The 26,412-nt window shown below is 30.9% G+C and overlaps 1 protein-coding gene across 1 annotated transcript in view; it reads right to left on the bottom strand.

Annotated features, from left to right (window-relative positions):
• LOC145269849 (uncharacterized) overlaps positions 1-26,412 on the bottom strand; it is a 169,739-nt gene that overhangs the window by 38,070 nt on the left and 105,257 nt on the right. Inside the window, exons 19-21 of the mRNA XM_080125576.1 lie at positions 23,113-25,748; positions 16,628-17,090; positions 5,606-6,616 (exon numbers count right to left, since the gene is read on the bottom strand). Coding sequence (XP_079981702.1) covers positions 5,606-6,616; positions 16,628-17,090; positions 23,113-25,748 — 4,110 coding nt within the window. The remainder of the gene's footprint in view (positions 1-5,605; positions 6,617-16,627; positions 17,091-23,112; positions 25,749-26,412) is intronic.

The raw sequence follows: 26,412 nt of genomic DNA, 5'->3' as shown, positions 1-26,412 counted from the left end.
CACTAAAGTGGCAATGTGCCTTGTTTGGGGTGAAAATGTAATAAAAAAAATTTTTTTTTAAATCACCTACGAGGTTTTGAAGTCGTTTTTGAACTTTCTCAACGCGTACTAGGGTGCACTGAGCAGCTCCTACGCAACAGTGCTCCATTTTAGGGAGTACTTGACTCTTATACAGAGAGAGGATTGCATCGGCAGTGAGATACCTTCTGGAGCGGTAGAGTGATCCAACCATTTTTCCAGCAATCTTGGCAACAGATTTGATGTATGTGTTCCATTTCAGATCAACAGTGAAGGTCAGACCCAGAAACCATTTCTCTCAGTTGGTTGGTTGTTTTTGTTTTACGGCATATCAACCCTTTTGGGTTATTTAATGCCAAATCCAGTGATTTTGAAGAACAAGTTTTTAATAGCGTATATTTGTTTTTTAAGTCGGTTTCTATTTAACCCATAGTTGGGACCCTAACAGGTACTACCACTCCGGATCAGAGTGGACCTGGGAACAATGGCAGTTAAAGGGTGGCTCCACACTCCACAAAGCCCGCAAGCTGGGGCCTCACCATCGGATATAGTTTAAGGTCATATCTAGGACCCAGTTCTCTCAGATCTCATCCATATTACTGAACGTTTCGTATTTATGCTCACAATGCGAAGCAATAAGTTATTATTAAACAGATGCTCTTCGCAAAATATCATGTTGACAAGTTCTTGCGGATTTTAACTTTTAAATTCAGACGAACAGATTTGATGCCTGTGCTCCATTTTAGATCAGGAATGAAGGACAGTCCAAGAAGCTTATCAAGGACAATCCAAGAAGCTTATCAAGACATAGTGCTTCCCTGAGACGAGAGCCATTCATTTCAATTTGGGGTGTGATGGGGGTCAGAGCAATTATGATGAAAGGAAAGAAACTTGGTTTTCAATGCATTAAAATTAACCAGCCACCTTTTTCCCCATTGCACCATGCTCTCAAGATCAATATATATATATATATATATATATATATATATATATATATATATATATATATATATATATATAATTTGAGGTTGCTATTTTTCAAAGGTAGGGTAACCAGTGAAATATAACAAGGTTTATACAAGAGTGCTCAATACAGCAGTAGAGCAAGTTACATTTTAAATTTGTCTTTACATAAGCAGTAGTTTGTTGCTACATGGTCATGAGCACTCAACCCACTAACCCTACAAACTCTAACCCTTAACACCAACAAAGACACCGATAAATAAGTAAATAAACAAATATGAAAATAAATAAACTAACAAATTCGCACCCAATTCAATCCTGTTCTTCGCAAAGCTGAATCTCCACCCGTTAAAAAAAAAAAGCCTTCTTTTGCTAAAAGTTAATTTTTGCTCTTCATTTAGAATTCCGTTTTCGAAAATAAGGGTTGTTGGCTGAAGAGGTCTCTATTAGTAAATACTAGTAGACCGTAACATGCTCATGACTGTGTAGCAACAAACTACTGCTTATGTAAAGACAAATTTAATATATATATATATATATATATATATATATATAATGGATTATACGCCGAACTGTAATATATAAGGTCTGGGGTTCGATTCCTTGTAATAGTAATGCTATGCTGAAGAGGGGTATGGCCCCTAAACATGCATGTCCGTAGATTACTGTTGTAAAAAATAAATAAAAAAAAAATTATTCATTTACATCCAAATGAATATATAAAAAAAAAAAGGTCAATTTTCTAAGAAACAGGATCTCTAATATGGAGATGCTAAGTTAACCATATTATTATTGTTTAAACAACAAATCTGTATATATACATATATATTTGTAGTCATCGACATACAGTCCTGTTTCGTTGTATCACAACTCATCAGTGCCGCTAGATTAGCACCACTCCCAAGCCAAGGATTGAACCTAGAACCTTTGCATTGATAGTCAGTAGTTTTACTGATCGACCCACGGGAGCGGTGCCCGCAAATAACCTCGCCAAATGTCTATTTTTCACAAACATTCGATCACCACTTTTATAGTGCTCAAACCGCTTATTCATAAACAAACAGCGAGCCTCGCATTTTTCAGCCAATTAAGTAGCGGGTGAGATTATTTACGACAGTGCTCTACCCAAAGAGAGGGACTCAAAATATGTATATATATATAAGTGTGACAGAGTGTGGCCACATGTATGGTGGTTCTATGCAAATGCCAAGCCGTGTGCGATATGATGTCACACTGATGAAGAAAATAAAAAGATGATGTTCAGAAAAGATCCAAAAGACATTGTCATAAACAAGATGGGCATCCAAACAGTTCCTCATCCTCCCTATTATTCAGACCTTGCTCCCTGTGACTTTTGGTTATTCCTTAAGCTCAAGGAAAACCTTAGAGATTGTAGTTATGAGAAAATCAAGGAGGAGAAAGAGGTTGTGACGGGGGGTCATTGACATGCTGACACAAGAGGACTTCCATGGGACCTTCAATAAGTTATTGGAATAGTATAAATGAATTGCAGCCGGAGGAGATTACTTTGAAGGGGACTAGAATTTCATGTGTGTACTATCAATAAAAGTGGCCATGCGAAAAGAAGTTTGGAAACATATTAAAAATATCTGTGCCTAAATCAAAACGTAGATACCATGAACAAAGCTTCTTTCTTAGAACTGCACGCCTGTGGAACTCTGTTCCGCTTGCCTGTTTCCCTCCCGACTTCAACCTGGATGTCTTCAAGTCCAACACAAACAAATTCCTGATGAACCGCCCCCCCCTAAGTAATGACACCTTACCAATTCTCCAATACTATTGCTACACTATCCCTTTGATTACTGTACACACAATAACCCTTATCCCTGAGTGGCCATTGGGCCTTGATAAGTGGTGAACTCCAAGTAAAAAAAAAAAAAAAAAAAAAAGGTACTTCGTATATATGAAATAAAGTGATTTTCAGATTGTAAACTGCTTCAGCCATTTCTGGAACTGACTCCTTATATCCCTACACTTAAAAACATATGAGAAACAAGTGAAGCATGCATGGTCTCCCGTGAGTGCAGTGAACAAGGTATAAAAAAAAATGACTAAGTTCAGCATTTGCCCTCCCCACCCCCTGCCATTTAGCCCCAAAAGTCCCCAAGGCCTTAACATATTTAAATTTGAGTTCAGCACCATGCAAAACTGCTAAATAGACATACACAGAAAATTTTGGACAAATATGGTAAAATAGTTCCAAAAATGGAGTGTTTGTGCCACAGGGGCTCTTTTAGGGCTTATTAGCCCTAAAAGAGCCCCTGTGCCCCACCCAAGAGTTATTGTGAAGTAAAGACAAACAAAATTATATAGAAATCAGTTACAACTTTTCAGAAAGTTTTATAAAAATCCAAGACATCAATTTTTTTTGATAAGCACAAAAGTGTCAATTTTAGCCATTTTAACCCGAAAGGAAACCCGACAGGAAGGGGGGGGGGGCAACCAGAGTTTTCCCAGAAAATTTGTTCTGTTACTTTTTTACTAATATCATATTTAATGTTTGTGCAAAATTTTTTAAAATTCCAAGGTATAATTGAGACGGACAAATGGACAAGGGTGAATTTACAGGTCCACCCTTCCTTTTGTCAGGGGACCAATAACAATATTACAGATATAACAATAACAACACAACAATATATAACAATAACAATACAATATATAACAATAACAATACAACAATATATAACAATAACAATACAATATATAACAATAACAATACAATATATAACAATAACAATACAACAATATATAACAATAACAATACAATATATAACAATAACAAACAACAATAACAATACAACAATATATAACAATATATAATAACAAAAACAATACAACAATATATAATAACAATAACAATACAATATATAACAATAACAATACAACAATATATAACAATAACAATACAACAATATATAACAATAACAACACAACAATAACAATACAACAATATACAACAATATATAATAACAATAGCAATACAATATATAACAATAACAATACAACAATATATAACAATAACAACACAACAATAACAATACAACAATATACAACAATATATAATAACAATAACAATACAATATATAACAATAACAATACAACAATATATAACAATAACAATAAAACAATATATAACAATAACAACCCAACAATAACAATACAACAATATACAACAATATATAATAACAATAACAATACAATATATAACAATAAGAATACAACAATATATAACAATAACAATACAACAATATATAACAATAACAACACAACACTAACAATACAACAATATATAACAATAACAATACAATATATAACAATAACAATACAACAATATATAACAATAACAATACAATATATAACAATAACAACACAACAATAACAATACAACAATATATAACAATAACAACACAACAATAACAATACAACAATATATAACAATAACAATACAACATTATATAACAATACAACAATATATAACAATAACAACACAACAATAACAATACAACAATATATAACAATAACAATATAATATATAACAATAACAATACAACAATATATAACAATAACAACACAACAATATATAACAATAACAACACAACAATAACAATACAACAATATATAACAATAACAATACAATATATAACAATAACAATACAACAATATATAACAGTAACAACACAACAATATACAACAATATATAATAACAATAACAATACAACAATATATAACAATAACAATACAACAATAACAATACAACAATATACAACAATAACAATACAACAATATATAACAATAACAACACAACAATAACAATACAACAATATATAACAATAACAATAACAATACAATATATAACAATAACAATACAACAATATATAACAATAAAAATACAACAATAACAATACAACAATATATAATAACAATAACAATACAACAATAACAATACAATATATAACAATAATACAATATATAACAATAACAATAACAATACAACAATAACAATACAACAATATATAACAATAACAATATATAACAATAACAACACAACAATAACAATACAACAATATATAACAATAACAACACAACAATAACAATACAACAATATATAGCAATAACAATACAATATATAACAATAACAATACAACAATATATAACAATAACAACACAACAATATATAACAATAACAATATAACAATAACAATACAACAATATATAACAATAACAATACAACAATATACAACAATAACAACACAACAATATATAACAATAACAATACAACAATATATAACAATAACAACACAACAATATACAACAATATATAATAACAATAACAATACAACAATATATAACAATAACAATACAACAATAACAATACAACAATATATAACAATACAATATATAACAATAACAATACAACAATATATAACAATAACAAACAACAATAACAATACAACAATATATAACAATAACAATACAACAATATATAACAATAACAATACAACAATATACAACAATAACAACACAACAATATATAACAATACAACAATATACAACAATAACAGTATTACAAATGATACCACAAATAATCCACAAAAATACGAACCATCTTCAAGTTTCGATATTTTCATCTTTTCCTTCTGAAGATTCTTCAACTCTACTGCCATGTCAGTATCCGTCATGGATTTTGCTGCAGAAATCTTGGCTTCAGATTCCACGACCTCGTCTTTGAGTTTCAGGATTCCTTTCCTGGCCGCCTCCAGTGCAAAAATTGTGTCCCGTTTGCGGGTAGTTCCAGTAGAGACCTTCCTTTCGAATTTCTCCAGCTTTTTCGCCAACGATCGGATTTCCTCCTGCGCTATCTTCAGTGCAAACTCCGCCTCCATCTTTGCGGTTTCGGCTTGTATCTTATCCCGTCGCAACAGACGGTTACTTCCAACTTTTGTTTCAAGCAACGGTGTTGACGCAGCCTTATTTTTTGCTTCAACTTGATCTCGCAGACACTGGACCTCTTTCTGCGCAGCAGTCAACTCTTTGGACATGACGTCCATCTCTTCTCGCATTTGCTCATATTGCAATCTCATGGTGTTTTTATCATTCCCGCTTTTCTCCTTTGCTTTGTCTTCTCTAATTTTCTGCACATCTTCAAGTTTAAACTTCTCGTCCAACCTCACCTCGGAAGAATTCACGTGTTGAGGGGTGCTTTTCATTTCATCTGCGGCCTCCAGACGAGTTACTTTCTCTTGCAGATGCTTCACTTCCACCTCAAGTTCTCCGTATGATTTCACCTTCTCCTGGGCCGTACCAAGTTCTTTACGAAGGTGGTCCAAATCGTCACGAAGGTGTTGTTCTTCACTTTTCTTGCGGTCTTCGATTAGTTTCTTTGTCATTTCGTCTGTCTCTAACGTGATCTGCTGAATTTGCTGGCGAGATTCCAGTTCTTGTATGTCTTTTTGTGACTGAGAAAGTTGCCCCCGTAGTTCATCTCTCTCACGTCGCAAGTAGAAATTCTCCGACTGGCTGTGTTGGGCATCAAGTAATTTCTGACGTTCGGAAATGAGTTGCGTTGATGACTCTTCGTATTTCGCCTGCCAGGATTTGATTTCATTTTGTAAACCTATAACGAAAAAAAAAATAATCACGTTTCTGCATTTTGGAGATGAGGATTGGCTATTTGAATTACTTGGATTCTTCGGAAAATTGTTCCCATCTTGAGTGCCATTTTCATAACGTTTCGGTCGATGTAACCTCCAACCTTCTTCAGGTGTATCTTGTCAACTTCAGGAATCTTTCTGGCAAATTCACAAGGACCTGTGTTGCAGTGGTCAGAATAACTGGAAAAATTCTGTTGTAAAAGACACATTCTTCTGAAGGTTGAAAGTTCAATCCTCAGTGTGGGCGTCTGAAAAAATACAACTGCAAATTACTTAGGACTTCTATTCAGTCGTGGCTGATGAAACAAGAGCGTACTACCCCCGTCAATTAAATAAAGGGTTCCGTTAAAAATTTTTGTGTAGATTTTCAAGTTTGACAGAAAGATTCCCCGAGTTCAACAAGATACATCTGAAGAAGGTTGGAGGTTACATTGACCGAAACGTTGTAGAAATAATATTCAAGACGAGAACAGTAGTTGGAATGTGAAACAAAGAAGATGGAAAATAGTCAATCGGAAACAAAAAACAAACACATAAAAAAAAAAAAAAAATATTTATGATTTAAAAAAAATAAACAGTTTTTTCTTTTAATGTTTGTCTATTATTTGTTTTTATTAATTTAAAACATTAAAAGAAAAAAAAAAACAATTTTTTCCTTTTAATGTTTGTTTATTATTTGTTTTTATTAATTTAAAACATTAAAAGAAAAAAAAAACAATTTTTTCCTTTTAATGTTTAACTATTATTTGTTTTTATTAATTTACTCCAGAAAAAAAAACAATTTTTTTCTTTTAATGTTTAACTATTATTTGTTTTTATTAATTTAAAACATTAAAAGAAAAAAAAAACAATTTTTCCTTTTAATGTTTAACTATGATTTGTTTTTATTAATTTACTCCAGAAAAAAAAACAATTTTTTCCTTTTAATGTTTAACTATTATTTGTTTTTATTAATTTACTCCAGAAAAAAAAACAATTTTTTCCTTTTAATGTTTAACTATTATTTGTTTTTATTAATTTACTCCAGAAAAAAAAAACAATTTTTTTCTTTTAATGTTTAACTATTATTTGTTTTTATTAATTTACTCCAGAAAAAAAAACAATTTTTTTCTTTTAATGTTTAACTATTATTTGTTTTTATTAATTTAAAACATTAAAAGAAAAAAAAAACAATTTTTCCTTTTAATGTTTAACTATTATTTGTTTTTATTAATTTACTCCAGAAAAAAAAACAATTTTTTTCTTTTAATGTTTAACTATTATTTGTTTTTATTAATTTAAAACATTAAAAGAAAAAAAAAACAATTTTTCCTTTTAATGTTTAACTATTATTTGTTTTTATTAATTTACTCCAGAAAAAAAAAACAATTTTTTCCTTTTAATGTTTAACTATTATTTGTTTTTATTAATTTACTCCAGAAAAAAAAACAATTTTTTTCTTTTAATGTTTAACTATTATTTGTTTTTATTAATTTAAAACATTAAAAGTAAAAAAAAACAATTTTTTCCTTTTAATGTTTAACTATTATTTGTTTTTATTAATTTACTCCAGAAAAAAAAACAATTTTTTTCTTTTAATGTTTAACTATTATTTGTTTTTATTAATTTAAAACATTAAAAGAAAAAAAAAACAATTTTTCCTTTTAATGTTTAACTATTATTTGTTTTTATTAATTTACTCCAGAAAAAAAAACAATTTTTTCCTTTTAATGTTTAACTATTATTTGTTTTTATTAATTTACTCCAGAAAAAACAAACAATTTTTTCCTTTTAATATTTAACTATTATTTGTTTTTATTAATTTACTCCAGAAAAAAAAACAATTTTTTCCTTTTAATGTTTAACTATTATTTGTTTTTATTAATTTACTCCAGAAAAAAAAACAATTTTTTTCTTTTAATGTTTAACTATTATTTGTTTTTATTAATTTAAAACATTAAAAGAAAAAAAAAACAATTTTTCCTTTTAATGTTTAACTATTATTTGTTTTTATTAATTTACTCCAGAAAAAAAAACAATTTTTTTCTTTTAATGTTTAACTATTATTTGTTTTTATTAATTTAAAACATTAAAAGAAAAAAAAAAAAATTTTTCCTTTTAATGTTTAACTATTATTTGTTTTTATTAATTTACTCCAGAAAAAAAAAAACAATTTTTTCCTTTTAATGTTTAACTATTATTTGTTTTTATTAATTTACTCCAGAAAAAAAAACAATTTTTTTCTTTTAATGTTTAACTATTATTTGTTTTTATTAATTTAAAACATTAAAAGAAAAAAAAAACAATTTTTCCTTTTAATGTTTAACTATTATTTGTTTTTATTAATTTACTCCAGAAAAAAAAACAATTTTTTTCTTTTAATGTTTAACTATTATTTGTTTTTATTAATTTAAAACATTAAAAGAAAAAAAAAACAATTTTTCCTTTTAATGTTTAACTATTATTTGTTTTTATTAATTTACTCCAGAAAAAAACCCCAATTTTTTCCTTTTAATGTTTAACTATTATTTGTTTTTATTAATTTACTCCAGAAAAAAAAACAATTTTTTCCTTTTAATATTTAACTATTATTTGTTTTTATTAATTTACTCCAGAAAAAAAAACAATTTTTTCCTTTTAATGTTTAACTATTATTTGTTTTTATTAATTTACTCCAGAAAAAAAAAACAATTTTTTCCTTTTAATGTTTAACTATGATTTGTTTTTATTAATTTACTCCAGAAAAAAAAAACAATTTTTTCCTTTTAATGTTTAACTATGATTTGTTTTTATTAATTTAAAACATTAAAAGAAAAAAAAAACAATTTTTCCTTTTAATGTTTAACTATTATTTGTTTTTATTAATTTACTCCAGAAAAAAAAACAATTTTTTCCTTTTAATGTTTAACTATTATTTGTTTTTATTAATTTACTCCAGAAAAAAAAACAATTTTTTCCTTTTAATGTTTAACTATGATTTGTTTTTATTAATTTACCCCAGAAAAAAAAAACAATTTTTCCTTTTAATGTTTAACTATGATTTGTTTTTATTAATTTACCCCAGAAAAAAAAACAATTTTTCCTTTTAATGTTTAACTATGATTTGTTTTTATTAATTTACTCCAGAAAAAAAAACAATTTTTTCCTTTTAATGTTTAACTATGATTTGTTTTTATTAATTTACTCCAGAAAAAAAAACAATTTTTTCCTTTTAATGTTTAACTATTATTTGTTTTTATTAATTTAAAACATTAAAAGAAAAAAAAAACAATTTTTCCTTTTAATGTTTAACTATGATTTGTTTTTATTAATTTACTCCAGAAAAAAAAACGATTTTTTCCTTTTAATGTTTAACTATTATTTGTTTTTATTAATTTACTCCAGAAAAAAAAACAATTTTTTCCTTTTAATGTTTAACTATGATTTGTTTTTATTAATTTACTCCAGAAAAAAAAACAATTTTTTCCTTTTAATGTTTAACTATTATTTGTTTTTATTAATTTACCCCAGAAAAAAAAAACAATTTTTTCCTTTTAATGTTTAACTATTATTTGTTTTTATTAATTTACCCCAGAAAAAAAAACAATTTTTTCCTTTTAATGTTTAACTATTATTTGTTTTTATTAATTTACCCCAGAAAAAAAAAACAATTTTTTCCTTTTAATGTTTAACTATTATTTGTTTTTATTAATTTACTCCAGAAAAAAAACCAATTTTTTCCTTTTAATGTTTAACTATTATTTGTTTTTATTAATTTACCCCAGAAAAAAAAAACAATTTTTCCTTTTAATGTTTAACTATGATTTATTTTTATTAATTTACTCCAGAAAAAAAAACAATTTTTTCCTTTTAATGTTTAACTATTATTTGTTTTTATTAATTTACTCCAGAAAAAAAAACAATTTTTTCCTTTTAATGTTTAACTATTATTTGTTTTTATTAATTTACCCCAGAAAAAAAAAACAATTTTCCTTTTAATGTTTAACTATGATTTGTTTTTATTAATTTACCCCAGAAAAAAAAAACAATTTTTCCTTTTAATGTTTAACTATTATTTGTTTTTATTAATTTACCCCAGAAAAAAAAAACAATTTTTCCTTTTAATGTTTAACTATGATTTGTTTTTATTAATTTACCCCAGAAAAAAAAAACAATTCTTCCTTTTAATGTTTAACTATTATTTGTTTTTATTAATTTACTCCAGAAAAAAAAAACAATTTTTCCTTTTAATGTTTAACTATGATTTGTTTTTATTAATTTACCCCAGAAAAAAAACCCAATTTTTTCCTTTTAATGTTTAACTATGATTTGTTTTTATTAATTTACCCCAGAAAAAAAACCCAATTTTTTCCTTTTAATGTTTAACTATTATTTGTTTTTATTAATTTACCCCAGAAAAAAAAAACAATTTTTCCTTTTAATGTTTAACTATGATTTGTTTTTATTAATTTACTCCAGAAAAAAAAACAATTTTTTCCTTTTAATGTTTAACTATGATTTGTTTTTATTAATTTACTCCAGAAAAAAAAACAATTTTTTCCTTTTAATGTTTAACTATTATTTGTTTTTATTAATTTACTCCAGAAAAAAAAACAATTTTTTCCTTTTAATGTTTAACTATGATTTGTTTTTATTAATTTACCCCAGAAAAAAAAAACAATTTTTTCCTTTTAATGTTTAACTATTATTTGTTTTTATTAATTTACCCCAGAAAAAAAAAACAATTTTTTCCTTTTAATGTTTAACTATTATTTGTTTTTATTAATTTACTCCAGAAAAAAAAACAATTTTTTCCTTTTAATGTTTAACTATTATTTGTTTTTATTAATTTACTCCAGAAAAAAAAAACAATTTTTTCCTTTTAATGTTTAACTATTATTTGTTTTTATTAATTTACCCCAGAAAAAAAAAACAATTTTTTCCTTTTAATCTTTAACTATTATTTGTTTTTATTAATTTACTCCAGAAAAAAAAACATTTTTTTCCTTTTAATGTTTAACTATTATTTGTTTTTATTAATTTACTCCAGAAAAAAAAAACAATTTTTTCCTTTTAATGTTTAACTATGATTTGTTTTTATTAATTTACCCCAGAAAAAAAACCCAATTTTTTCCTTTTAATGTTTAACTATGATTTGTTTTTATTAATTTACCCCAGAAAAAAAAAACAATTTTTCCTTTTAATGTTTAACTATTATTTGTTTTTATTAATTTACTCCAGAAAAAAAAAACAATTTTTCCTTTTAATGTTTAACTATGATTTGTTTTTATTAATTTACCCCAGAAAAAAAACCCAATTTTTTCCTTTTAATGTTTAACTATGATTTGTTTTTATTAATTTACCCCAGAAAAAAAACCCAATTTTTTCCTTTTAATGTTTAACTATTATTTGTTTTTATTAATTTACCCCAGAAAAAAAAAAACAATTTTTCCTTTTAATGTTTAACTATTATTTGTTTTTATTAATTTACCCCAGAAAAAAAAACAATTTTTTCCTTTTAATGTTTAACTATTATTTGTTTTTATTAATTTACTCCAGAAAAAAAAAACAATTTTTTCCTTTTAATGTTTAACTATGATTTGTTTTTATTAATTTACTCCAGAAAAAAAAAACAATTTTTTCCTTTTAATGTTTAACTATTATTTGTTTTTATTAATTTACCCCAGAAAAAAAAAACAATTTTTTCCTTTTAATGTTTAACTATTATTTGTTTTTATTAATTTACTCCAGAAAAAAAAAACAATTTTTTCCTTTTAATGTTTAACTATGATTTGTTTTTATTAATTTACCCCAGAAAAAAAACCCAATTTTTTCCTTTTAATGTTTAACTATGATTTGTTTTTATTAATTTACCCCAGAAAAAAAAAACAATTTTTCCTTTTAATGTTTAACTATTATTTGTTTTTATTAATTTACTCCAGAAAAAAAAAACAATTTTTCCTTTTAATGTTTAACTATTATTTGTTTTTATTAATTTACCCCAGAAAAAAAAAACAATTTTTTCCTTTTAATGTTTAACTATGATTTGTTTTTATTAATTTACCCCAGAAAAAAAACCCAATTTTTTCCTTTTAATGTTTAACTATGATTTGTTTTTATTAATTTACCCCAGAAAAAAAAAACAATTTTTCCTTTTAATGTTTAACTATTATTTGTTTTTATTAATTTACTCCAGAAAAAAAACCAATTTTTCCTTTTAATGTTTAACTATTATTTGTTTTTATTAATTTACCCCAGAAAAAAAAACAATTTTTCCTTTTAATGTTTAACTATTATTTGTTTTTATTAATTTACTCCAGAAAAAAAAAACAATTTTTCCTTTTAATGTTTAACTATGATTTGTTTTTATTAATTTACCCCAGAAAAAAAAACAATTTTTCCTTTTAATGTTTAACTATGATTTGTTTTTATTAATTTACCCCAGAAAAAAAAAACAATTTTTCCTTTTAATGTTTAACTATTATTTGTTTTTATTAATTTACTCCAGAAAAAAACCCAATTTTTTCCTTTTAATGTTTAACTATTATTTGTTTTTATTAATTTACCCCAGAAAAAAAAAACAATTTTTCCTTTTAATGTTTAACTATGATTTATTTTTATTAATTTACTCCAGAAAAAAAAACAATTTTTTCCTTTTAATGTTTAACTATTATTTGTTTTTATTAATTTACTCCAGAAAAAAAAACAATTTTTTCCTTTTAATGTTTAACTATTATTTGTTTTTATTAATTTACTCCAGAAAAAAAAACAATTTTTTCCTTTTAATGTTTAACTATTATTTGTTTTTATTAATTTACTCCAGAAAAAAAAAACAATTTTTCCTTTTAATGTTTAACTATGATTTGTTTTTATTAATTTACCCCAGAAAAAAAAAACAATTTTTCCTTTTAATGTTTAACTATTATTTGTTTTTATTAATTTAAAACATTAAAAGAAAAAAAAAACAATTTTTCCTTTTAATGTTTAACTATTATTTGTTTTTATTAATTTACTCCAGAAAAAAAAAACAATTTTTCCTTTTAATGTTTAACTATGATTTGTTTTTATTAATTTACCCCAGAAAAAAAAAACAATTTTTTCCTTTTAATGTTTAACTATTATTTGTTTTTATTAATTTACTCCAGAAAAAAAAAACAATTTTTTCCTTTTAATGTTTAACTATTATTTGTTTTTATTAATTTACCCCAGAAAAAAAAAACAATTTTTCCTTTTAATGTTTAACTATTATTTGTTTTTATTAATTTACTCCAGAAAAAAAAAACAATTTTTCCTTTTAATGTTTAACTATTATTTGTTTTTATTAATTTACTCCAGAAAAAAAAACAATTTTTCCTTTTAATGTTTAACTATTATTTGTTTTTATTAATTTACTCCAGAAAAAAAAAACAATTTTTCCTTTTAATGTTTAACTATGATTTGTTTTTATTAATTTACTCCAGAAAAAAAAACAATTTTTTCCTTTTAATGTTTAACTATGATTTGTTTTTATTAATTTACTCCAGAAAAAAAAAACAATTTTTCCTTTTAATGTTTAACTATGATTTGTTTTTATTAATTTACTCCAGAAAAAAAAAACAATTTTTCCTTTTAATGTTTAACTATGATTTGTTTTTATTAATTTACCCCAGAAAAAAAAAACAATTTTTCCTTTTAATGTTTAACTATTATTTGTTTTTATTAATTTACTCCAGAAAAAAAAACAATTTTTCCTTTTAATGTTTAACTATTATTTGTTTTTATTAATTTACTCCAGAAAAAAAAAACAATTTTTCCTTTTAATGTTTAACTATTATTTGTTTTTATTAATTTACTCCAGAAAAAAAAACAATTTTTTCCTTTTAATGTTTAACTATTATTTGTTTTTATTAATTTACTCCAGAAAAAAAAACAATTTTTTCCTTTTAATGTTTAACTATTATTTGTTTTTATTAATCTTGATCGTGTGATGCAACAGGGAAAAGGGTGGCTGGTTACTTTTAATGCATCTAAAACCAAGCTTCTATCTTTCCATCATCAATGTTCTGATCCTTGGGTCTGGCATCAATTGAAATGAATGGCTCTTGGGAAGGCTCCATGTCTTGACAAACTTCTGGATCTGACCTTTACTTCCTGATCTGAGGTGGAACACGTGCATCAAATCCGTTGCCAAGATTACTGGGAAAATGTTGGAATCATTCTACCGTTTCAGTAGATATCTCACTGCAGATGGAATTCTCTACCTGTATAAAAGCCAAGTACATCCAAGGATGGAGTACTGTTGCCACATCAGGCAGGAGCTGCTAGAAGCATCTTATGCTGCTTTGACAGAGTTCAAAATAGATTTTGTAGCCTAGTGAGGGTTGCAACCTCTTTCCCACAGAAGAGACGATGTGAGCCTGTCTCTGCTTCATTAGTATTTTCATGGAAAATGCTCGTCTGAGCTCTGGTCTATGGTCCTCCCTGTCCTGATTTTCACAAAAAAGACTCGTCTATCTGAAACCACTATCAATAATTTCCCCCACTCTTTATCTGTGCCTAAACCTAAACGTAGATTCCATGAACAAAGCTTCTTTCTTAAAACCACACACCTGTGGAACTCCGTTCTGCTTTCCTGCTTTCCAGCTGACTATAAGATGACTGTCTTCAAGTCCAATATGAACAAATTCTTGACGAGTCATCCACTTAAGTAATCCAATTTACCAAATTTCCACGACTAACAATGACTATGACATGATCCCCTTGACCACTGTACATTCATTAACCCTTATCCTCGAGTGGCCTCTGGACCTTGATAAATGGTGACTCCTTTGTAAAAAAAAAAAAAAATATCAACTGTTGTGTAGAGGTTTATATTAGAAGATAGAATATATAAGAGGAGAGTTTATATCCATTTTATATCTCCGCCTCTCTATTTCAGATTGTATTTCTCCTCACACCACAACTCATTTTTGCAACCCCCTCTTTGTATTATTACAGGTCTAAATATTCTCTCTGTTTCAGTTCGTAATTCTCCTCATACCACAACTCTTTTTTTGCAACTCCCTCTTTGTCATACATGTCTGAATAATGAGAAAATCTGAATTTTTTTAACAAAAACTTTAAAATAACTTTTTTAGATTAAATTTTTTAAAAACTTCTTTCAGAATAGAAAATCCTTACAATTTAATAAGGAACATATTTCATATAGATTTCATTAAAAATATTCAGTAGATAACGAGAAAAATAGTGATGAAAATTTCAAAAAGGACTGTATAACTGGTTACGCTCAATAGTAGTCCTCGCTAGCGAAAGACTTTGTTATTCTATTATTATTTAAAACATTTTGTGTCCTGCGCTTTCGCGCCAGGACTAATATATAAAGTTATTTCAGGTTGTCTCAGTGTTCCCCAAGAGTCTTACTTATGTGTCTACATCTTCTTTTGTCTTTCAACCTCCGCTTCCAGGTTGAGTTAGAGTAGGCTCTCTCACAGCCGAATCGTTTGCAGAAAACTCCTAGACTGTCTAAAACTTCTTGTGTTCTCTTTTCCTGTGACGTAGCCGATTAAAGGACACTTTTCCTTAATGTGACTTCCATACATCTAAATGTGGTGTGAACAGTGGAACTTATCAATTATTGTTTTGCATTTCTAAATTCTTATGTTTATAGCGAACTACAGCTAAATCTATAAACATATCAGTTAACTATTTACATAATTAACTTTCAGATAAACTTATTTTAACAAAACAATATTTAATATTCTCTTCTTAGCCTAGCAAGGTCAACTGGTGTTGTCCGACATCAGTGTTTCCCAGGAAGCTCTATACACCACAACTTTAACAACTACCACCTTACATTAATTAACCCTTATCCTTGAGTGGCCTTTGGGCTTTGATAAGTGGTGGCTACTAAGTAAAAAAAAAAATCAATTTATTTCTTCCATTTTGTTCTAATGTTTTCTATTTTTCTTTAAATTCCTCGCATTTTTTCATAGGAGGGAGAGGAACATTAATAATAAACGACTTGATTAGAAACTTACCTTGCACGATTTCTTTTGCGTCTGGTGTCAGATTCTCCAATTTCTTTTCGTCGATATCATCCATCTTCTTGCCCTGTTTATTTGCAGTGAAAACATCTTTTCCCGTCATTTTCATCTGGTCAAGCGAGTGAAATACTTCGCTAAGACTCCCCTTTACATCGTCCAGTTCGTATTTCAGAGTGAACGAGACGTTTTTCTCGTTGTCATACTCCGTCTTTAGTTCGCTCATCTTCGAATTGGTAGTTTCCAACTCACATCGCAGAGTCGCAGTAACAGACCGTTCAGTCTCCAGCAAACGCTTCACATTCTGTAATTCCGCCTGTAATGCATTATCTGCATCTGCATCATCTGTCAACGACTGGGCTGCTGAGCTCTCCGTCAATGCATCTTTCGATTTTGTCTCATCCGTAATAGTTTTCCTTTCTTCATCAGTAGCCCCTCTAATTGTTTCAGCTGTTTGATTCTGTGAGATAAAAAAAAAAAAAAAGAAACAATGGACATGTTTAGATTTTAACTGAACTCGAAGATAATCTATCTCTACTTTCATCTACATATATATAAAAGGCAAATGTCGCACGTGCATTTTTGTATGTCAGGAAAAGGCTTTTTTTGCCGCGATTCTTGGGAGGCGGGGGGGGGGGCGTTACTATTGCTTAGAAGTGTTTATATACCCGCTAGATTTATTAACATCGACTCTTATAAAACTCGCGCTATTTCGCTGTGTCGCCTGTTTGTCCTGCTTTTTAGTATAAATAAAGTGAAACTAAATTCGAACGGTGCGTGTTCTCGGCTTTCGTGCCGGAACGTCCAGCAATCAGCTTTTGATCAATGCGGTGGAACCCTTATATCAGACAATTGCTTTCATACAAACACTCCTATTTTTTATGGGGAACTGTTTTTTTTGGGGAAACTAAACCAAAACAAACTTGACTGCGGGATTGATGTTTGACCTAATTCACTTTTTAGTTAGTTCATCACGTTTTTTTTTTTTTGTTTTCGCTTTCGCCTCAAGGATTCGAGTTCGACCCCCCCCCTCCCCTCAAACTTTTTTTGGTTTTTCAAACACCCGGGCACCGCCGGACCATTTTTTTTTTTTTTAAGAAGTTTTAACATTGTTTGTTTTTATAATATTTAAGCAGAGTGATTACTTTGCTTTGTAATCATTTTACCCCACCCCTCGCCCCCACACGCACGCCTCTAAAAACCCAGGTAATGCCGGGTACCCCCACTAGTATATATATATAAAACACACTTTATGTCTGTGTTTGTGAATTTGTTCCCTACAGACAACGAAATGGCTAGGCTGATTTTTTTCGAAATTTCACACAAATATACTTTACGTGTCTTGGAGTGTTCTTAGCTAGATTTGGCATCAGAACGCCTTCAATAAGTATGGAAACTCGATGATCACAAAAAAATCTGATTAAAGAAGGAACAGTCTGATTTTGACCAAAGTTAACACCCTTATACAGTCTAACATCACAAATGCATTTGAGAACTTTTATCATTGCACAAGCAGAAGGGTTTTGTGTATAAAATCAACAGTAGGTCCTTTGATAAGACAGGCACGTTTGAAATAAATCTTTCTATGTTGAGCACAACTGAACCATGATATTTGACTTTTGCATTTTAAACTTTAATTCAAGCCATTATATATAAAAATAATTCCCCAAAAATCAACAGTAGGTTCTCTACAGTGCAATGTAGACTACACGGTATTGTGGACTAAGTCACTGCAGGAAGGCACGTGAAACTTCCTCCTGGTGTATCACAGTGGGTCCCCAACTAGAGTAGGTAATCAATTTGGTTGAAAAATGGCCGATTTCACTGATTTTCATGACAATAAAAGTATTGGAAGTGAGGAACATTCATTGATGCTCATTCAATCCCAGGCAACGTCGGGTCTCCTTGCTAGTGATATATTTATATATATGCTGCAAATTATTCTGGGCAAAGCCGGACTTATTATTGGTTGTACACACACACATATGAAGCTGGGTGTACACACGCAAATATTGTTGACAAATCTTCAAAGCAAGAAATGTCATCAGAAATCATAATATTGGAAGGGATGTACGGAAGCTTTGGAATTCAACATTCTTCAACTGACCGAGTTTTCGAAAATGTAAACAACCACTTGGAATATGGCTTTGATTCGACAATTGTGAGATGTGTCGATATAAACAAATGAATACGGGTTTAAACAGACAGAGAAGGAAAAAGACAGCAGAGGAAGCCGACCAGGGGTCATCAGCCGTCAACAAGCCACCTGCCATTCCACATGCTTCTCTCCCTCCCTCCCTCTATTGCATACTGTGAAAGTATTGCTGAGAGAATAAATTGTCACTTTTTTTATATACCCAAAATTGTCAGTGTCTGTTATGTATATTCGCCACGTATTTTGGCACACGATTTATGAAGTTGGTTGGTTGTTTTTGTTTTACGGCATATCAACCCTTTTCAGGTTATTTAATGCCGAATCCAGTTATTTTGAATAAAAAATTTTTTTTATAGAATATATTTGTTGTTTTCAAGTCGGTTTCTATTTAACCCATAGTTGGGACCCTAACAGGTACTACCACTCCGAGTCAGAGTGGACCTGGGAGCAATGGCAATTAAAGGGTGGCTCCACACTCCAAAAGCCCGCAAGCTGGGGCCTCACCACTGGATATAGTTTAAGGTCATATCCAGGACCGATTTATGAAGTAAATAGATGACACGGTAAAAAGTAATAGAACTACAACATAACGTAACATATATATGATATATTGCACACACAAAAAAAAAACTTAAGATAGTGAAAACATAGATAACTATTTTATTAAGTAGTGGAACAAGGACAAGAGGTATTTACAAATTGTCCGCGTTTGTTAAACGTTAATGGAATACGCATTCCTGCATGCTCCATATGCAAGTGTCATTCCAAAATTAAAGCTTCCTATTTTTTTTTTAACTCAGAAAGTTGAAGAGCTACAAAGATTGGAGTAGTACCATTAAAACGAGCAACCTTTTGCACTCCCAAATTTATTTTTTCTACATAGTCACCAGCATTCTGAATGCACTTTTGCCAGCGATGAATGATGGCTGTGCATGGGCACCCGGAGCGTTCTTTGTTATACGAGGGTCGTTCCAAAAGTAAAGCCTCCTATTTTTTTAACTTAAAAAACCTGAAGAGCTACAAAAAAGAAAACAAGTAGTACCATGATGAGGGTTGCTTTCTTAAAGTCTCACACCATCAATATCTGGCGTCTTCCAGGAAGCTAATATATAACACTAGCGAGGGGTACCCGGCATTGCCCGGGTGTTTTTCGGGGTATGTGAAAAAGACCTGAAAATGTGAAAAAAAAAATAGGTGCCCGTGAAAAAAAAAACGAAGCCTTCACGACGCGCAGTTGGAAAATAGTAAAGTGTTTAAAAAAAATACAGGTGCGCGTTTTTGATAGACGTGACGGCGATAGGTATTCAGCAGTTAGCATTTTGTGCGGGACAGTTTTGAACGAGGTGAATAAATCGGTTTGTTTGTTTTTAAAAACCCGCTCCTTGTTTATTAGGAGGAGTGAAATGAAAGCTACAGTCTGATATGACAAAGTCGACATTGAACAAACGTTACTTAGCTCTCTTGAGACAACTGGCTTTCGGCCTGCGATTAGAGTTGAGTTTCGCTTTTTTTTTATACCGAAAACCGAATGTAACGCGTGCCGATGCGGGGAAATGTGGAATAATTAACGTTTGAAAGTCAATAAAATTAAATAGACAGGCGAGCTCCGTGGGTAATTCTGAGATATTACAATTTATAGATGATATAAAAATACGTCCCACTCTATCAACCCAACTCCAAACAAGTAGTTTAACAGAATGTGCTCCGATGAACTTATAGCACATGCTCCATTGATGTACATACTTTTAACTAACATGACCATCAGCAAAATCCCACCCCTTCATTGTTGAGGTCCCTAGATGCCGAAAAGCCTTCTACTCTAATAGTTTCTTCCCTTGCACTGCTGGACTTTGGAATTCCCTTCCGAGTTCCTGTTTCCTTTTAGGGACATTTTATGACCAAATAGTTTTTTTGTTTTTTTTTTATTTGTATTTCCACGCCGACACACTATCTTTCGATCGCTACAGGGTTGTTCTGGGTCCAAGTGAGGGATTTTTATTTTTATTGAAGCGTTTTGGTTTATGTAATCATTTTTTACTTGTAGATGCTTTCCTGGTTTGTGTAACGTTTTAGGTTTGTAGAATTGGGGGGGGGGTAGTGTCCTAATTTTAGATTTTCCAGTACGGTCCAATTCGTTTCAAGGAAATTTAATATATCTTCATTTGTACAGTGCTGAAAAGTTTTGCTGGGTTGTTTACTTCAAGGAACTGGGATCTTATTGTTTCAAAGTCTTTGTATTAAATTAATGCGTGCTTAATGGACGGAAGTTTGTGGCATGGCAAAGAAAAGTATCTTGTTCTTTTAGGTGGTGAGAGTGTGTAATGAAGGTATGACCTATACGTGGTTTGGCTACGATAACTTCTTCCTTTCTCTACGTTTTAGAACCATGCCTAGGCAAGATTATCAAGATGTTGGTTTACATTACATTTAAACTTCTGCGTATCAGTACAGTCAGGGAAGCAGGTAGCAGGAAGGGAATTCCAAAGTCTAACTGTTTGAGGGAAGAAACTATTAAAGTAGAAAGCTTTCAGGCATTTAGGAACTTCAACCGTGAAGGGGTGTGATTTTGTTGCTAAGCGGGCTTACCAGGGACATATACATCGAGGAGACACAAGTGCAATGAGTTCATCAGAACACATTCCATTAAATATTTGTAAAACAGGCACAGAGGTGCAACATTGCAGTGATGGGACAGGGGTTGAGGCTTAGTTGATAAAGCGGGACCTATTAGATTGAAAACTTTATTTTGGAACCTATCCAAGGGGAAGAAACTAATGATAGATGCGCCAGTCAAGATATGGCAACAATATTCCATGTCTGGGCGAATGGTGGCCTTGTAGAGGTACAGGATACTCTCAGATGTGAGTAGTTTTCTAGCACAATAGAGGGAACCCACCTTCTTTGCAGCAATTTTCGCAATGTCCTCAATGTGTTTGTTCCAGTTCATATTACCCGTGAATGTTAGGAGTTTGAAGGAAGAATTCTCAGGTAGGGTGTTATGTGTCATGTTTATCGGTGGTTGGAAAGGCGTCTTGTAATTGTTAAAGGAGAGCAGCTTAGTCTTAGTAGCATTAAATGTTGTCATTCATTTACGGCCCCATTCTACTATGGTATTGGATTGCTTCATTTTAATGGTTTCTTTTAGTTGCTGAGTCGGCGCTTTTACCCAGTCATGGCTGATGGAACAAGAGCATGCTACCCCCGTGGTAAAGTAAATAAAGGGTTTTGTTCAAAGTTTTGTGCAGATTCCAGGTTAGGCAAAAAGATTCCAAAGTTCACAAAGTTTGACAACATCCACCTGAAGAAGGTCGGAGGTTACATTGACCAAAACGTTGTGAAAATCACAGTCAAGATGGAAATAGTCGTCCGAAGAATCCAAATAATATGAATTATCAATCCTCATCTCAAAAAATGGGAAACATCGCAATCTTATTTTATAATCAATTTTATAAATGAACAAAAAAGAGAGATAGAAGCGAGAGTGATAGATATTGCGCAAAATAAGAACATGGGTTCAAACCACATGGTGAGAGAGGGTGAGAGTAATAAAAAGTGAGTTAATTGCAAATTATGACAAACGAGACTTTTTAACCCGATAAAAACAGGCAAAAGTTATAGCTTGTTGACAAAATTTCAGCCAGATCGGTCCAATAGTTTCTGAAAAAGCAGTGGAACTCAAATGCTAATCCCTATTAACCCTTAACTGTGCATAGAACAGATACCACAATACTTATTTTGCTGCACCTTATAATAATAAAAGTTCCATACAAAATTTCAGCCAGATAAACCCAATGGTTTTTGAGAAAACCTCTAGAGTAAATGTGGTATTAAAGTGACTAATCCTTATTAATCCCTAATTGTGCATGGAACAGATACTGCAATACTTAGTTTGCTGGACCCTATCATAGCAGATGGTCATACAAAATTTCAGCCAGATTGGTCCAGTTGTTTCCAAGAAAATGAACAAAAAGGGAGATGGAAGCAAGGGTGATAGAGATTGTGCAAAATAAGAACATAGGGTTCAAACCATACATAACCTCAACTAACCCAACAAGCAACAAAATCCCACCCCTTCACTGTTGAGGTTCTTAGATGCTGGAAATCCTTCTACTCTTCTTCCTCCTCAAACTGCTAGATCTTGGAACTCCCTCCCTGTTTCCTGCTTCCTTGACTGTACAGAAATTTAATGCACGCAGAAATTTAAATGTAACGTGAACAGTTGCTGCTAAACTTCTCTAAGTTCCCTGTTTGATACGAAACCTCAATAGTAGCCCTTTACATTCCAAATGGCAATTACACCTTGTTTAGGATAAAAAAAAAAACTTACCTGCGACGATAGTATATTCAAATCCACCTTCACCTGAGACTTTGCTTCGCCTTCGTTCTTCAGCCTGTCCAATTCCATAGTGACCGCTTCAAGGTCGTTGGTCAGTTTTTCACAACATTCTTTTTCAGCGTTCAAATCGGTCTTCAATTGTGCCACACACGTCTCTCCATCATTGGACAGCTCATCACCATGTTTATGACATCTGTTGGTGAGTTTCTCAATTTGGTTATCCTTTTCTGCCAATAACGAGACGAAACCCGATATCTCTACGAGCAATTTATCTCTCGCCGCCACGTTGTCGTTTACGCTTTTCTTCAACATTTCAACTTCATCTTGAAGGGATTTCATCTTTTCCTTTTCCGATAAAGAGAGTCCATCAACCTTGATCGTACCAACATTTCCACTCACCGAGTCACTGTTCACTTGATTCTTTAGATCAAACACTTCTTCCGTCAGTTCGGTTAGGTTTGTTGCAGCATCTTCATTTTTGCGCAGATCAGCGATCTTTGATTGCAAATCTAAGTTTTCCTGGTTCTTTTCGTCGAGCAGTTGTGAAATTTTGGTCAGCTCAGCGTTTTTAGCTCGCAATTCTTTTTTCTTAGTTTCAAGATTTTCTTCCAACTCTTTCTGTGCCATTTTTGCGAATGCCAACGATTTGCTCAGCTCACTTCTGGCTTTTAGCTTTGAGCTTTCGTCGACTGACTCCGCTGAAAGCTGGGACGATTTCAGGGAAACCATTTCCAGAGATTTGGAATCCAGTTCAGAGTGGAGATTTTCTTTCTCTTTCAAAATGGTTGCATTCTCTTCCTTCAGACTCTGAAACTGGATTTCAAGAGAATTCAAAGCATCGGAAAGCTTTTCCTTCTCCTCTTCACAATTCTTCAAATCTTTTTCTAAGGAAGTTTTCAGAGAAGATAAGAATTCATTCTCTGTTTTTAAATTTTCAAGTTCTTTGGCTAGAGAATTTTTTAAACCCAGAACTGTCTTGGTTTCCGTTCTGGAAATTTCGAGATCCTTTTCTAAGGAATTCTTTAAATCATTAATCGTTTTATTCTCTAACTTCAAATCCTCCAAGTCTTTGAGCAAAGAATTCTTCAAATCATTAATCGTTTTATTCTCTAACTTCAAATCCTCCAAGTCTTTGAGCAAAGAATTCTTCAAATCGTTAATTGTTTTATTTTCCAATTTCAAATTTTCCAAATTTTTCTCGCATAAGTTTTTCAAATCGGAAATTTCTACATTTTCTTTTTTTGAAATTTCCAAGTCTTTAGTCCAGGAATTCCTTGCTTCAGAAAGCGATGCATTCTCTACTTTAAGCGTCTCCAATTCATCAACCAGCATTTTCTTCAACACATATAATGCTTCTTTCTCTTTCTTTAAGCTCTGAAGTTCTGCCTCCAAAGAGCCAATAGACGTCTTCAATAACTGGAACTCTTGATCTATCGATTCCTTCAGACCCTTCTTTTCGCTCGCCAATGTTTCGATCTTCTCATCCTTCTGACTGAGTTCCTTCGTGCTAACATCAACCATTTCTCTCAGATCAGCAATTACCATTTCCATTTCTTCGAGTTTCCGGGTCGACACTGGGCTTCCTTCACTGCTGCTTCGTCTGTCCGGAACATCTTTAAATTTTGTCAAAAGCATATCTCTTTCATTGACAGCCGCTTCCAAATGTTGGATGATAAGCGCTTGGCTTTCGACCTTAACCTCCAAAACTTCCTCATTCGTCAGTTTCTCTTTGAGATCACGAATCTGCAACGATTTCTCCTTCAGGTCCATCTCTAACTGCGACGTTTCTTTCACCTTTTCGGTCAATTCTTCGTTTCTTTTGTTAAGATCTTTTACGTCGCGTTCAAGTTTCGACTGTATCAAGAGCTTCTCTTGTAGACGCACAATTTCCATATTCTTATTTACGATTTTACGTTCTAAGCACTTTGGATCCAAACGTAAAACTGAACCATTCTCTCCAAATACCTTTTTGGTGTTTTTCGCTGGAGAACTGTCCGCATCTTTAATGACGTCCGAACGAACCAATCCATGGTTCTCTTTCTCAAGCTCCACTTTAGGTAAATCGAAAGAATTCTCAGTAGCCGACTGAAACGACTCCTGTTCCGATTGTTCCTCCTTAACGGTGATACTTTGGTTCTCAATAAAAGACAGCTCCGACTCGATAGCAGCAAAAGTCTTCTCGGCTTCAAACGATGCGGACCGACATCTCTCACCGAGACGTTTAACCTTAGTTTTCAGCTCCGAGATAAGTACTTTGGCCTGACGGTGACCAGCAGTCTCATAGGCAAGACGTTGCTCTCGGTCGATTTCGGCCGCTTTCTTCAGTTCCAGTGCTTGGTGCACTTCAGCTACCGACTGCGAATTCTTATCCAATTCGTCCTGCAATCGTTTCACCTGTCGGAGGAGGTAATGCTTTACTTTCGCCTGATTTAACACACTTTCTTTGCCCTTTGACGTAGCGTCTTTCGTTGGACTGGAACGAGAGTCGAGAGACTTTGTATGAGCCACCTGAAGACGAAGTTGACTTATCTGCGTCTTATACTTAGCAATCTCTGCATTGTAGCCATTGATGAGCGCTTTTTCACGTTCCTCAAAGTCCGTTATAAATTTTTGGTAACCACTTTTGCCTAAAAAGAAAAAAGAAAAAAAAACACAAATGATTAAAAATTTATTTTTTTCTTTCGATGGCATTATACAAGTTATGCACAATGTGCTGATTCTTCTAAAAATGAATTTGAGATTCTACTGCTTTGAGGCAATTTCATGTAGACAACCTGGCGGTCCAGAAGTGGGTGATCATTTTTTATTTTTTTACACAGGAATCACCACTTATCAAGGTCTGGAGGCCACTCGAGGATAAGGGTTAATAGGTATACATTAGTCAATGTGATTATAGCGTAGTAAACATAAGTAGTGGGAATTTTGTAAATTGGATTACTTAGGGGGACGGTTCATCAAGAACTTGTTTACGTTGGACTTGAAGACAATCAGATTGTGGTCAGTTGGAAAGCAGGCAAATGGAAGAGAGTTCCACAGGCGTGCAGTTCTAAGAAAGAAGCTCTGTTATTGAATCTACATTTAGGTGTAGGCACGGATAAAGAGTGTGGGTAATTGTTTATAGTGGTTTTAGCCAGATGAGTATTTTTCATGAAAGTTTGGCGAAGGGGGAACCATAGATTGAAGCTCAGACGAGCACTTGCCATGAAAATAGCAATAAAGCAGGGTCAGGCTCGCAACGTCTCTTCTGTGGGAAAGAGTTTGCAGGGAAGAGAAAAGGGCATCCCCACTAAG

This window comes from Euprymna scolopes, chromosome 45, assembly GCF_053919585.1.
Source record: "Euprymna scolopes isolate OS-2025 chromosome 45, ASM5391958v1, whole genome shotgun sequence".
Lineage (NCBI taxonomy): Eukaryota > Metazoa > Mollusca > Cephalopoda > Sepiida > Sepiolidae > Euprymna > Euprymna scolopes.
Note: the sequence above shows the minus strand (reverse complement) of the source record. Positions and strands in the feature narration are given on the sequence as shown.